General features: G+C 41.6%; 1 protein-coding gene across 2 annotated transcripts in view; it reads right to left on the reverse strand.

The window, feature by feature from the left end:
• Positions 1–14,954, reverse strand: part of LOC128744461 (uncharacterized) — a 54,724-nt gene that overhangs the window by 19,942 nt on the left and 19,828 nt on the right. The window contains exon 1 of one of the 2 annotated variants that reach the window (XM_053841490.1): positions 11,363–12,510. The exons of the other annotated variant lie outside the window; for it this stretch is intronic. Coding sequence (XP_053697465.1) covers positions 11,363–11,395 — 33 coding nt within the window. The 5' untranslated portion in view covers positions 11,396–12,510. Of the gene's footprint in view, positions 1–11,362; positions 12,511–14,954 lie in introns of those variants that run through there. 2 annotated transcript variants of the gene reach the window in all.

Raw genomic sequence — 14,954 nt, forward strand, 5'->3', positions numbered from 1 at the left:
AAATAAAATTCGAATTGCATGTGCAGCGGTGTGAAGTGTAAACGAAATCATGAACAAATGTCGAAAATGTTTTAATCTGGTTGAATTTTGTTACGTGTTCTATGAATAGATTAAACATGCGGACGAGTCCCCAGTGGAAATAAGCTTAAACTGGCATCAAATACCTATTATGATTCTGTGATTGAAACGTAATTCAGTGAAATTTTGAGAAAAGATAAAATACACAAATGGCAGCATTTTTCGTGTGTGCCGTTTTTTCGTGCTCAACCTTTACGGTGTTAATCCCTTGTTTATGTGCACGTCAACTAACGTTAATTTACAGGAATTTTTTTCGGAGCCTGCAGCGGAAAATTGACATGATTGATGTACAACTCTTTGGCTCGAACCTCAAGAAAAAGACCAAAGTAACAAATAAATTAGCATTGGCCTCGATTTTACATTCTGAACAAACCCGTTCTGAACGATTATTGTATTTGAGAAATCAGACTGAAATCTGAATCAGATAATCGAAACCATTTCCAAACGTTTTAGATTTTTGAAGTTTTTGAAGAAGTTATATTGCTTTTATATTGGTTCATAGGAAAGGATAATAAGGATTGAGGTACAAGGTAAAATATAGGAACTGCTGTGCAAATCTTTAAATTAAAAACAAAAACTGTATCTCTTGTAACGCAATTTCAGATGATTTGATAAGTTTAGCTTTTTCCGGCATAAATGATCTCATTGGTTTTTGAACGTTTTATGACAATATCAATGATTGTACATTTTCAGCAATATTTCGTAGCAATTGTTCTGCATCAAAAGATGGCCAGTATACATGAAGGAGGCATAAATCTTCCACAATCTTCTTTTCTTTAATTTCAGGCTTTTACACGATTGTGAGGAACGTGCTGCTCGAGACAAAGATGTTGATTGATACCTGATGTATGAAGAAAGATGGTCACCTTAAAATTAGTTCTTCATGAAACCCTCAAAAATTGTAAGAATTGAATTCTAATAAATTGAAGCTAAAATTTTCGACCTTTCTAGAAATTCTCGTCAAAAGTGTACCGTAGTGGAATTTGTCTAGACCAATATGCGTGGCAATCTCTCTGTCTCTCCCCAGTTGATATGGCAGCAATTTAATGCTAATGGCACACCGGTTTCGTGCCGGCGAATATCGTAGACATTGCGGTCGTCTCGTATACTCGCACACTGCTTGGTACTAGAGCTTTGAGCACTAGGAGAGGGTGTTTGTGTGAATACACACACCTGAGTCTGAGCGGTGGTGGCTCAATTTGAGTAGATTGAAAGCACGTGGTGGCTTTGGTCGCCGTTCCAAGCAAGTAACCGCAAGAATGTACAGCAGAGCTTGTTGACGTATGCATACTGGGTAAAATTTGAAAGGAAACCTGTTTTCGTGCTTTCTGCGCGTGCTTTTTGTTTTTTTTGGGCGGTACGCAAATCGGCCGGCGAAGAGCTCCGGTTTCGGTCGGCTTTAACCTATGCAACACGTTGAATGACGCAATGTTAAACGCGTTACTGCCTGGAGCGCTGTGAAACAAGATCGATGAATGTCAATCGCGGCGAAAGGAAAATCTCTTTCGAACGATTCAAGCTCCAGCACGGGCTTGGGATAAATAGGTCAATGCGGTGTTTGTCATCGTGACACTGCCCAGTACCGTCGGTCGGTCGGTTGGTCCGACGATCGGTTGGCTGGCTGAAGCCAAAAAAAAATTTGAAACGAGCGAACCCGGGACTGTCTGAGTGTGGTATACGAAAACAGCAGCGATCGGTAACGGGACTTGAATTCTTCGTTAATTTTTGTTTCATTCCTGTCTAGCTTGGAATAACTTTTTTAGCGTTTGATCAGGTGCAATTCAACTGTTAAAACAAACTTACACCGGTGATCGATGAAAGCTCATGATTAAAAGGTGTTGCTTACACTTTAAAATTTGTTCAGCGCTAATTTTTTGTATTTTTAATCGTCTACAAAATTTGACATGTAATATTTCGAATCAAACTTATGGTTATACTGGAGAGTGAAACATTATGTGACCTTTCCAAAAACTGTGTAAGAAAACAAAAAAAAAGAGTGGTGACACAACAACGTGGAGAAAAAGTTGTTTGACAGCTTCAGAACATTGTAGCGTAACGAACCCGAAGCAAACCCCAAAAATTATGGAGCGATATTTGAGGTTTGACAAATTAACCCGTGAACCGTATTTGTAGATGGGTTAAAACAGTGTTTTAAAATGTACAGAGGACGAAATGAGTTAATTGTAAACGCTTTTACCGCCCAACTCGGGCTAACTGGGACCAACCCGGTTAATAAACAAATTATTTTGTACAAGCTTGTCCGTGCTAGTGAAAGTTGATGGTGATAATGCTAGTAATGGTGATTGAATATGGTCGATACGGTTTGTAAATTAGATACCGATCCTTCGTATCAAAAAATATTTAATAATAATATTTACATTTTTTCGGCTGCCAAGCGGAGTTCAAAGCCCTTAAAGCTTTTAAAAGTTTCTCAAAATTGTTTGGAACTGCATTTGCTTGTTAACCATGTAATAAACTTAGTAAACCTGTATTATTTCTTGTCCTGAGCCTGACAATCCGGATATGGCCCTTAGAGAATTCGTTGGGCAGTATCAGGCGGGCTTTATGGGTGCCTGTGCTACTACGGATCAAATTTTTACTCTCCAAAAAACCCTCCAAAAATGTCGAGAGTTCTATGTGCCCATACATCATACTTTCGTGGATTTCATAGCAGCATACGATACAGTTGAAGAAAACAACTATGGCAGATAATGCACGAGTACGGTTTTCCGAACAAACTGACGCGGCTGATCAAAGCTACTCTGGAGCGAGTGATGTGCTACGTGCGTGTTCCAGGGACACTCTCGAGTCCTTTCGAATCGCGCAGAGGGTTGCGGCAAGGGGATGGACTGTACTGTATGTTATACAATATCGCTATTGAGGCTGTGAACCATTTCGCGAAATTTTTAACTTTTTGATTAAAATTTGACAGTTCGATGGTTTTTCGAAAATAACCCTGCTCGGGAGCATGGTTAGTTTTGACCAAGGTTTTGACAGTTCGATGGTTCGTTTCAGAGCCAATGAGATATGCACAGGTAAGGAAGAGAGCTTCGACGTGTTTCACTGATTTTTCGTTGGAATTTTTTTGCATTGGTATGGATGCTTATCGCATAATAAATTTGTTCAAACAACCCGGGTTGAAATGAGATGAATTTTATCTATCAAATAAAAGCAAGTCAACATCAAAAATTCATCCAATTTTAACTCGAACAGAATAAACAATATTTTCATCCTCACCTTATAGGCTCTCATTGAACAAAAAAAACTATCAATATGTCAAATATGAAATGGTTCGCATTCTGAACTGATTTTAACCACTCGAGGAGAAATAACCATCAAACTGTCAAATTTTAACTAAAAAGTTAAATGGTTCACAGCCTGAAGGTGTAATCCGGTGACCGGGCATCGAAACTAGAGGAATGATCTTCAACAAGAGTAACCAACTCCTAGCCTTCGCAGACGACCTCGACATCATTACTAGAAACCATGCGATGGCGGAGGCAATCTACGTCAGACTAATAAAAACGGAGGCTAGGAGGATAGGGTTACAAGTCAATGCGTCGAAATCCAAATATATGCTAGGAAGCTGCTCCAGAGAAAGCAACGTTTGCCTCCCACGGGCAGTGACGGCGATGAACTGGAAGTGGTTGATGATTTCGTAAATTTAGAATCTCTGGTCACCGCCGACAATAATACAAGTAAGGAGATCCAACGACGCATTCAAGCTGGAAATCGAGCCTAATTTTCCCTACTGTTATTCTTTATTTAAGAGGTTTTCAGTCTGCAGCTGGTTCGCCTCTTTCCTTTTCCCTCTGCAAGACGCGTCGATCTAGGAGCATACGCCGCCGCACAAAGCTGACGAAGTACAAGACGCTAATCAGACCGGTAGTCCTCTACGGACTTGAGACAGTAAGTTATCTTACGTTAGCAGTGTTGGGCACCGCTAATTCGCTAATTCGCTAACCGACCAATCGAGAAACGCTAGTTATACTTTATAATTTATACTCAAACTAGCCGAATTGCTGCTGGGCCATGATTCTAAATGAAGTGCCGCTGTTTATTTTAAAAATTAATAAACTGTAATCATTTTATCCATTATAATAGGTTTTGATCTTAGGTAAATTAAGAAAAGCCATGCAATAAATGTAAATTACAAATAATTTGTACAGTGATAGATTACAATGCAAGTTATTGCGATATGTTCAAAAATAAACAGTAACTTTTAATTTGCAGTTTGCGATTAGTGATAAGCGAAATTTCCACGATTATCGAACAAATTGTATCGGTTAGCGAATTAGCGAATTAGCGGTGCCCAACACTGTACGTTAGTCTTACGTGCACTAGCCGTATTTAAACGAAAAGGCGGACTATTTTTGGTAGAGTACAAACGGAAAGTGGAGAATGGCGCTAGTTCAAGCGCTACTTGGAGAGATTCCCATCGTACACCTGGCAAAAATTGGGACACTACGGTGGACTGGCCACGTCGCCAGGATGCCGGACGACTGTGCAGTGAAATTCGTTCTCTTCAAGAACCCCACCGGCACCAGGAATAGAGGGGCCCAACGTCGTGTCGAGACGCGCAACGAATTGGCCACGAGCAGCCCAGGACCAAGTACAATGGAAAGGAATTCTTGATACGGCAAGAGCCACCCCCGCTCTCGGCTGCTAAAGTAAGTAACAGTCTCGTGACAGGACATTGTACGAGCAAATACTATTTTCGCAATATCGGTTTCATACAAGATATTTGTCGTTTTTTGTAATGCCGATGGAAATCTTGAAATTTTTACCCTAAAACCGTGGAACACTAATAGGACGCAGGCTTCAGAATCTAGTAACTAGTTTAATAAATCAAGTTATCCCTGATTGACACCTGTTTCGCTGGTGATAGCCAAGCTTCATTTGCACAATAATTCTGCAGTACTTCAGCTGCATAAAAAAGGATAAGTCAATTAATTGTTAATCGTTTTAGACATCTGGTGAAAAAAAAAATTACAGATCAATGCCGCAAAATTTGAGATAAAAATATAAAGTGTCTAGTTTGAACAAAATCCTATTCAATTTAATTTTTATTCGTTATTCCAATGGTTTACTCGAAGCCAACTACGCTGCTGAAATCGCACACTTGTTCCGATATCATTTTATTAACGTGTTCAGTGACGAAAATCTCGAACCACAAGATATAATCGTCGCTACCGGAAACGTTGCTAGACGCTTTGCCCTCGCACTGCCATTTGATATCTCCGTTGACATCTTTACATGTGCAGTGGGAAAAGCATTAAAACCATATATGGGATACGGCCCTGATGGAATCCCGCCACTTGTTCCGGCAGTCAGGCGTTCCACAAGGAAGCTAACTTGAGCTGTTTTTATTAGTTTTATTTAAATGAAATCTCGAAAATTTTAAAATTTTGGCGAATATAATACATTTTTGTAACCAAATATGACTTCAGACATGCCACAAAAACTTTTTGAAGAATGTATCAGATCTTAATGATAGTGAAAAAATAGTTAAGTACACTCAAGTCGCTTTTTACGCGAAGGATACGTCCCGCGTAAATGAAAACCGCGTAAATTCCGAAATTCGCGTAAAAAACCACGTAAATTCTGAAATCGGCGTGAAAAAACCGCGTAAATCCCGAAAATCGCGTAAAAAACCGCGTAAATTCCAAAATTCGCGTAAAAAAAACCGCGTAAATTCCAGGGATACTCTGGAAGTTCTGATGAACACGCACTTCCCTGGTTCGACAGTGACCACTGGACAAAACATAGGCGGGCAACAGTGGAATGGGTCATTACACAATGTGCCAAATGATTCGGTTCTACTTGCACGCCGATTGTTTACGGAGGCTTCGATCAATTGGGCACTCAGCTCTTTTGAACCAATGAAATCTCCAGGTCCGGATGGTATTCTACCCATTTTCTTACAAAAAACGGACGGTGTTATAATGTCCAAGCTCATCAACCTCTTTCCAGCCAGTTTCACTTAGGGATATATCTCGGAGAATTGGCGGAAAGTAAGGGTGGTACCTAAGGCTGGCAAAAAAGACAAAAACATGCCTAAGTCTTTCAGACCGATAAGTCTGACTTCAACGCTTCTTAAGCTGATGGAGAAAATCACGGATAACTATATCCGCAATGAGTTCTTAAAAAACTCTCCGTTACATGTAAATCAAGATGCATACCAACACGGTAAATCTACCGAAACCGCACTGCACAGCTTAGTGACGTTAATTGAGAAATCGCTCAAATATCAAGAGACGGCACTGTGTGCTTTTCTTGATATTGAAGGCGCTTTCGATAACACGTCCTTCGCGTCAATTAATACGGCTCTCTGTCAAAAGAGAATCGACCACACTACAATAAGCTGGATTCAAGCAATGCTCTCAAGCAGACAAATTACAGCATCATTGGGAGATACGTCGGTCACGATTTCGGTGATCAAAGGATGCCCACAGGGAGGAGTTCTCTCTCCCCTGCTCTGGTCACTGGTGGCCGACGCACTCCTTCACAAGCTATCACAGCTTGGTTATGAGACCATTGCTTACGCCGACGACGTTGTACTTATCGTCAGAGGAAAGTTTGACGCAGTATTGTCAAGTCGCTTGCAAGGAGCTCTAAACACCACCATGTTATGGTGCTCACAAGAGGGACTTAATGTTAACCCCACCAAAACAGTCGTCATACCATTACTTCCCCTATACTAAATGGTGTTAGACTGGGCTTCAGTAATGAAGTCAAACACCTCGGAATAATTCTCGATAAAAAACTGAACTGGGCTGCCCACCTAGATTATGCTGTTAAGAAAGCAACTTCGGCTATCTGGGCATGTAGCTCACTGTTTGGCAAAACCTGGGGATTGAAACCTCAACTAGCCTTTTGGTCATATACTACTATTACACGGCCTAGGATAACCTATGCTGCAGTCGTATGGTGGCCAAAGGTGAATGAGGTGACAGCCCAAGCCAAACTTAACAAAGTTCAGCGCCTGGCCTGTCTTACAGTTACCAGTGCCATGCGTACAACACCTACTGCAGCCATGGAGGCAATGCTATGCTTACTGCCTTTGCATCTTCATGTGAAGAAGGAAGCAGAGCTCGGCGCACTACGGTTGCAAAGGAGTAAAACTATTCTCGAAGGTGACCCGAAGTCATCTTCGCATACTTCGGGAGTTCAATCTGACACCCTTAGTAACTTCAGTAGACTGCATGGAAGCTGGGCCCAATATGAACGTTCCATATGAGGTGATTGAAACTGATCGCTCAATGTGGAATAATGGAGGGCCCGATCTTCCATCTGGAACTATCTGCTTTTTTACAGATGGTTCAAAAATGGGGGCCTGCACAGGCTCCGGAGTCTACGGACCCGGCATCAGGGAAACTATCTCATTAGGAAAGTGGTTCACCGTTTTTCAAGCAGAAGTATATGCAATATACATCTGTGCAACAATATGCTTGGAACGAAAGTACAGGCATGCGAAAATCAGTATCTTCACGGACAGCCAAGCAGCACTACTGGCACTCAAGTCCGCCAAATGCGTGTCCAAATTAGTTTGGGAGTGCAGCACAGCATTGAGGGAGCTCTCCCGCCAAAACAAAGTTTTATTACTTTGGGTGCCCGGTCACTGCGGAATCGAGGGCAATGAATTTGCTGACAACCTAGCAAGACAAGGATCAGCTCAGCAATTTATTGGTTTTGAACCGTTTCTGGGCACCTCCACATCCGCCGTGAAAGGCGAACTGATGACATGGGAAAAGCTAGAAATAGCATCCCGTTAGAATCAAACACAGGGTTGTAGACAAGCCAAAAAGTTTATCTACCCAAACCCTGCAGTAGCTAAAAAACTACTCCATTTAACTCGTAGTGAACTACGCACAATCACGGGACTCCTAACAGGACACAGCCCCGCTCTTTATCATTTAAAGAATATCGGCAAGGTATCATCCGACACCTGCCGCTTTTGTAACTCTGAACCTGAAAGTTCAGCGCATCTGCTCTGCTATTGTGGAGCTCTAGCATTATCAAGGCACAACTTCTTAGGAAGTTTCCTTCTTACTCCATATCAGATATGGAGCTTAAATCCCAAAACGGTCATTGGCTTTATAAACCATGTAGTACCGAATTGGGGCACAGGATTACAACTATCCCGCTCAACTCCATCAATGGGTATGAGCGGTCTGTAAACTGTGTACAGCGATCGGGGCCTGCCACAAAAGACGATCATTAAGACTGTCGCAGTGGCCTTTTAACCCAATGCCCTTCTGGCATACAAAAAAGAAAAAAAAGGTAATAGGACAACAGTAGCTTTGTTATTGCCATTTTCGTCAACTATGGTAATAGCAACTATGATGTTTTCAGGTGGTTTGGTTTGAATAGCGCGCGATGCTATGAAAAACATCAACCGAAGGCTGTTTCTCTGATACTACTGGGCTGTTAACAGTGAGTTTGGAAGACGTAAATACCCAGTGATTGATATCTTTTCTCCTTCGCTGGGTTTATGATAAAACGTTTATTTTTCGCTTCGTTGAAAGGCAGAAGGAGAAGTTAGTTCGTGTATGTGCTCTAAATACCCACACATTTCTTCCAGGTTAGCAGGAACACAACATTCAGTTGGGTACACCTTTTGTGTGCTTACTTTTTCAACCAGTAGCGCGAATGTTGTTCGTTAATTACCACGAGCTCTTTGTTATTCATTGAGTATTGGCTATGTAAGGCGTTGGAAGCTTCGCAAATCTATATCACTATTTCCAGACCAGTCACTGAAACTCGTTGGCGGCTGAAGTATAATTTGAAATTTGACGGAGAATATGTCAAACCACAACTTGCGTCAAATCTATCAAAGGTAATTCAATTAGGTAATAATTGAGAGTCACAGGTTAGATTGTCTTGAGGCACAAAACCAGATTTCATGCAGGGCGAATTGTGGTCCATCATTTTAAATATTTAAAGAGTGCAATCTATGAATTGTTGTAGACTTATCGAATTGTAGCATACACTTCAACCTAATAATATTCAAATTTGATATGTTTATACGAAATCTATAGTAATGTATCAACATTAAGAGGAGGGATTGTACCTATAGGTGTATACATTCGCAGTCCTACACCAAGCCTGCACTGCCTATAAATGCATAACCGTCCCATCTGACTTTTCACCGCTTTTGAGATAAACCACAAAAATATGTTTGTTCCCAAGATGTTGAAAAAAATATCAAACTACGTCAGTCCCATATTACAAATAAACACATAACAGTCACAATAGTAAAAATATATCAATAAACATCTATTTTTGGGAAATGCCTGGACCGATTCGCCTACAGCAACTACCAAACGGAAGATTTTATGGCCTAGAAGAACACTATTGAGGAGAATTTGGATCGGATGTACGATTCCGAAGTTACAGTAGGAACAAGTTCCGGAATATATGGGACTTGAACATAGAAGCACCTTGAATCACAACAAACTCATCATGTGACATCTATAGATACACGGATATGCAAATCTAGACTATTGGTAGTCGTATAAAGTGTTCAAGACGTCATTGGCCACATCTAAACATGTCCGTGAATGTTCCAGATATCTCTACATGGATCAGTTTCTGAATTTAACTAAAATATAACATGTGACATCTCTAAGTCGATACTCGAAATTGCAAAACTAGTTTGAAATAGTTCATTTGTTGTCACATACTGTGTCCAGGATCACATTGGTCATACTCGGACACATTCTGGGAATCTTCCGGACACACAGGAAAGCGACCAGCTTCTGAGATCTCAAGATAACAAATTACAATACAATAAAACAACAACGACACGTGGTCTTGAAAATACCGCCGAGTCACCGACAACGCAAGGATCAAGGTTTGCTGTGCCTGTGACTATTATGCGTTTATTCTTGCTTATTCAAGCACAAATAAACGCATATCAGTAACTTCGGCAGTTTTTCTAAGTTTTGGAACAAATTTTAGGTCACTTGTGAACAAATTGCTTGTAAAAGTATTCTGTTATGAGCATTCAAGTGATTTTATGACGATTTGGACGATTTGTTTCCAAAATCGATTCAATATTAAAGAAAAATTGTCGTGGCTTCAACAGCGTTTTTCGCAGTTGAACGTTTTTGCAGATGTGACTGTTTTCCATTTATAGGCAGTGCATTTGTGTCCTGAGTTACAAGTCCTTCTACTTTTTCTCCTATCTATTAGAGAACAGTGAGACAAAATAACACTTTCACATTTGTGGTTGTGGCTAATTTTGATCGTAACTGAAACGACTGAAACTTTTTTCTTCAGACAACTAAATGAATCGAAGAACTCGTTAGTACCTATCATAAAAACCAAATTCTAGGAAAAATCAGAATTCTTTTTGATTTATGAAATTACTGGGAAAATACACAGAATTCATCAATATCGTGAACAAAAACAGTTCATCAAAACTTCAGCTTCGATAACCATAGAAACCTGACGACATGCAACGAAAAAAAAACAGAGGCTACTATAATTACCCTCCGGGTGCCTGCCATGGTTTAATGCAATTTGTCTAAAAAAAATGCACCATTCGACAGCGAGACAAGGCTTTCGAACCACACACGACAGCATATTGCTGATTTGCTGGTTGATGAACTGTTCTGGTTATTTTAATTTCCCCCTGTCGCTGCCCGGCATGACCTTGAATGGGCGGGCTATTTCTTCAGCCAAGCCACATCAACACGCACAGGTAGACGTTATTATCAGTGCACAGGTTCTATAATAATAAGCGTGCGAAGTGCATGCAAGAGACGTTTACTTGCTTGTTTGCTGGTGCCACGGCGCTCGTACGGGCAGTAATTTGGCGCCCCATTCAGGCCACCACAGGAAAGTGCATTAATTGCGAAAAATGGTAGGTATATACCTGCTTCCATTTTGAGCTTGAGTGAAGCGAGCGCGCGCTGCTCGAGGCAATTGTTGGATATTTTGATAGACAATGTTGATGAAATTATAAATATCGTACAATAAACAACTTTTTACAAGTTGTTGTACCTAGGATTGCAGGTATTTAATTAACTTTGGACGTTGATAACGATCCATAATTGTTTCTTGGCAATCAACGAATTTAGAGCATGGAATGACATAAAAGTCAAAATTTCCTTGTAGTGAAATTGAGTTTTCAGAGACTTCACAACCAAGTGTAAATCACAATAGTTACAACAATCGTCGGAAAGAAATATGTAGCTATGCAGTAGCTTTCAACTAATCGAAAAACCATAAGCTGTTGCACGCGCTATAATATAACAAACTAATCGAAAATACATACGTTGAGCAGAAAATCACTCATAAGGCTCTCCATTGCTGATTGCTGCCAACCCTACTCGATTCGGTTTCCGTAAGCCAAATCTCCGCCGCGCTTTCTTATGCACTGCTGTTGCCCCGCACGCAGTGAATGAATCAGATTAGATTTTTCCTTGCGCGCTATTCACCATCACCATTGAATCGTTGCTGCTTGCTCCTATGCTGCTGGTTGCTGGTGGTAGGTAGGGTACGGGCGGACGGCAACAGTTGCTTACGTCGATCAGCTCACGTTGTGTAAATGTTTGAGCAGATTGCTGCGACCGACGGTTGTTTCCTCTTCTTGATGCCGGTGTTGTTCTTCTCGATCGAGAGCGCTATCGCCGTTTTACGCCGACTGGCGTATGGTTTTCCCACTCCAGACCGCGGGGAAAACAAAATTGTTCATTCACTTCGAACGGTCACTATTCATCAACCGTACCGCCAACACTGCAGCAGCAATTGGTTAATATCTGCTGGTTTCGATTCGACACGCTTCGGCGGAACATTTTCATGGGTTTGGCCACAACCCGACTTCCAAAAAACAAAAAGCGAAAAATCAAAATCACAAACTTTTACTCCGAAGGTAAAATAACTCCTACTTCTTTCTTAAACTCTTTCGGCAACGTTAAGTTGTGTGCCTCGCGCTGCCACGCTTGGTAGCGGTTGAAAATTATTTAACGTGGCAATTATTTTATTCCTTCATCCACTGATTACATGAACTTTACGGGTGGTTCACTTTTTTTATAACAGAAACCACTTTTGCTACACTAAAAACCTGTTGATAAGCGTTACACAAAAAAAAAACTTTCGGTCGAACTGCACGGAGTGCAACTGCATATCACCTAGCAACACGCACGTCGTGAAGGTAGCAAACTGATATGAATATAGATCACTGGCATGCTGTGCCTTCCGTTCGGAAGTGCAATTATTGGTGTAATTTCGATAGGAACGATGCAATTTTTCCTGCACACTCGGCCAGCCAACTGCGATATGCGGCTATATTGAGAAGCTCAGGTGAGAAAAATCCGGGGAAACCCACGAGCGTTCGAAGCGACCGACCGACCGGGTACCGTTAGCGCGCACAGGCAGCAGCAAGCAACAACCACTTTGTAGCTCGGCGTTCACTAGGAAACTAAGTCACCTTTCGCCAAGTGAAACAAGGCGAACCACAGTAATAAGTCCCATTCCCATAGCCGTAGAGGATAGAGCGAAGCGAACAACATGTGCAAGCCTTTCTCTGTGTGGAGTTTCTTATTCGCGTATCGCTTGCATACAGATACAACATAGCTCGCTACACGCGGAGTAACCGGTGAATGTAAACGGAACCAGACGGCAGGAGGCGGAGTAGATAATAGGAGCTGGAGCGGAGCAGATAACGATGATTGAAGTGTACTGTACACCCAAAACATCGGCGGCTGAGCGGAATGGTTGGTCCTTATACTAAAGGAGACCGGCAAGCGGCAACATTATTATGTTATATGGCATTTGATTGGAACGGAAAGCAAACGACAAGAGCGATACTATAGATTGGATGGGTTGTACAGCATAGCAGGTTTAGCAAGTGAAATAAATATGAGTAGGTGTATGATTTATTGTATTAAAGTCTTTCTATCCTTTCTTTTATTCATGTAACCGGTCGTGGAGCCCAGTGGATCAAAAAAGTTCAAAATAAAACAGCTTTAAACTAGATTACTAATCCATTAACTGTTACAATACATTAGTTTTTACAGCTTCTAGTTAATTGAATGCTATAGTAGCAATTTAACTGCAGCAGTAATGTGAGGCATGAAAAATAGTTTGAGAACGAGTAACTTTATGGTAAATAAATTTGGTTAGATGCAAGAACACTAGAAGGTAATTGGCTATAATGGTCATTGCTGAATAGTGTAATGAACAAAAGTCCCAAGACGTTCCCCTGTGGAGCCCATGCTGCTTGCTTGCTAAAGGATTAGGATTTAAGTTAAGATTTCTGTCAAGGCCAACCTCAGTTGTCTAATATCCTGAGCAGGGCTTCGACCGATCCTTTTTTTCTACCGCAGTCCCACCAACGCGCATTCAAGTTCACACCGTCCGTTTAGTGATAGAATACGAACGCTATGCATAACACATCTGGCAGTTTGCTCAGTCAAACGCCGATGGCACGCAGTAGTATGAACGCATTCTAAAGCTTTTTAACATTTTCGTTTCGATCAAGTTGCCTTTACCGTTTGGAGCAGCGAATGACTGCAAAACAGTCAAATGACTGGCAGTCACCACGCTTACGAAAAGCAACCGCACAATCGTATGATTCAATACTACAAAAAAAAACAACCACTACATGTGCATGGAAGAAGTCGGTCGGACTCCGTCCAATACAAACGAATATTTTGCTTGCGTCGGACCGACGTCCGGGTGACAAACTATTACTGTGAGCAGCCGATTTGGAGACAAAAAGAGAAACGAAAAAATACGTCACCGTATGCTTCCAGTCAGTTTGCAGTTTATATTTTCAAAGCGCAAAGCAAAACGGGAGATCGACTGTTTGCTTTTGCAGAGATGCCGCATGAATTGTAAGACGGCAGCAGCGCAAGCGGCAGATTGACTGGATTCAAAAAACAGTCAAATGATCGTTCAAAAAGCGGAGTTTGAATGCGGAAAGTTCGCATTCACGGCAGTCACATTCAACTTGCGATCCCTTTTCCCTGATCCCCTGATCCTGAGGATACTTGCAAGCATCGTAATATATGCTTTAAAAAATGGATGACTTTATCGATAGGTGGTGAATCCACCTATCGTCATCGTCAATCGTAGCAATCCTGTTGTGTATAAAGAAAGTTGCCAGCGTTTTCAGTTGTTGCGCAGCAGCAATAGCAAAAACAGACAAGCAACTACGCTGGATGTTTTGTTCGTACTGCCAGCTTCACGCTGGAACTGGAACGAAAAAGAAGGCAAGAGTGTCAAACGGAAGGCTGGTACCGGTCACCCGGTAAAGCGCAGCAGAATTTGATTAGATGAGGAAGACCGAGAGTAAGGTGGCCTCGTCGTTCCGCGTGTTGGATCGAGAGGTCGGAGCAACCGGCCAAACGATGAAGAAGTACCTTGCCAAAATTACATTTTAATGTAAAAACGTCAGTCGAGGCCGGGCGTGTCTGAGCAGCAGGCAATCGCCCAGGAGCAGCGGCTAACAAACGGGTGAAAAACATTATTCAGGCGACGATTCAGGATGACGATACCTATTTGGCGCTGGATGGGAACGACTGGCAGGGAGCCGGGTACTTCACGTCCCCCACTACGTAATATCCCGTATGAACAAAAGAATTTGCTTCACTTCTCCCATAAGATTAACACGGTAAAAGGAAAATCATACGGCCTCAAAACGTCAAATATATCTTCCACGCCAACTCCGCGAAGAAAATCCTTCTGTGGCTGACGATCATCGAGAAGGTATCTCTAAGCCAACAATTTTCAATGTGTCCCTAACACAAGCAGTTTTTCCGGAATGCTGGAAGAAATCAGTAATGTTCACGGTGCTGAAAAAGGGCGATAAATGGATATATTGCGTTACTACCGTGGAGTGACCTCTTTATGTACCGCATCTA

The sequence above is a fragment of the Sabethes cyaneus genome, chromosome 3 (assembly GCF_943734655.1).
Source record: "Sabethes cyaneus chromosome 3, idSabCyanKW18_F2, whole genome shotgun sequence".
NCBI lineage: Eukaryota > Metazoa > Arthropoda > Insecta > Diptera > Culicidae > Sabethes > Sabethes cyaneus.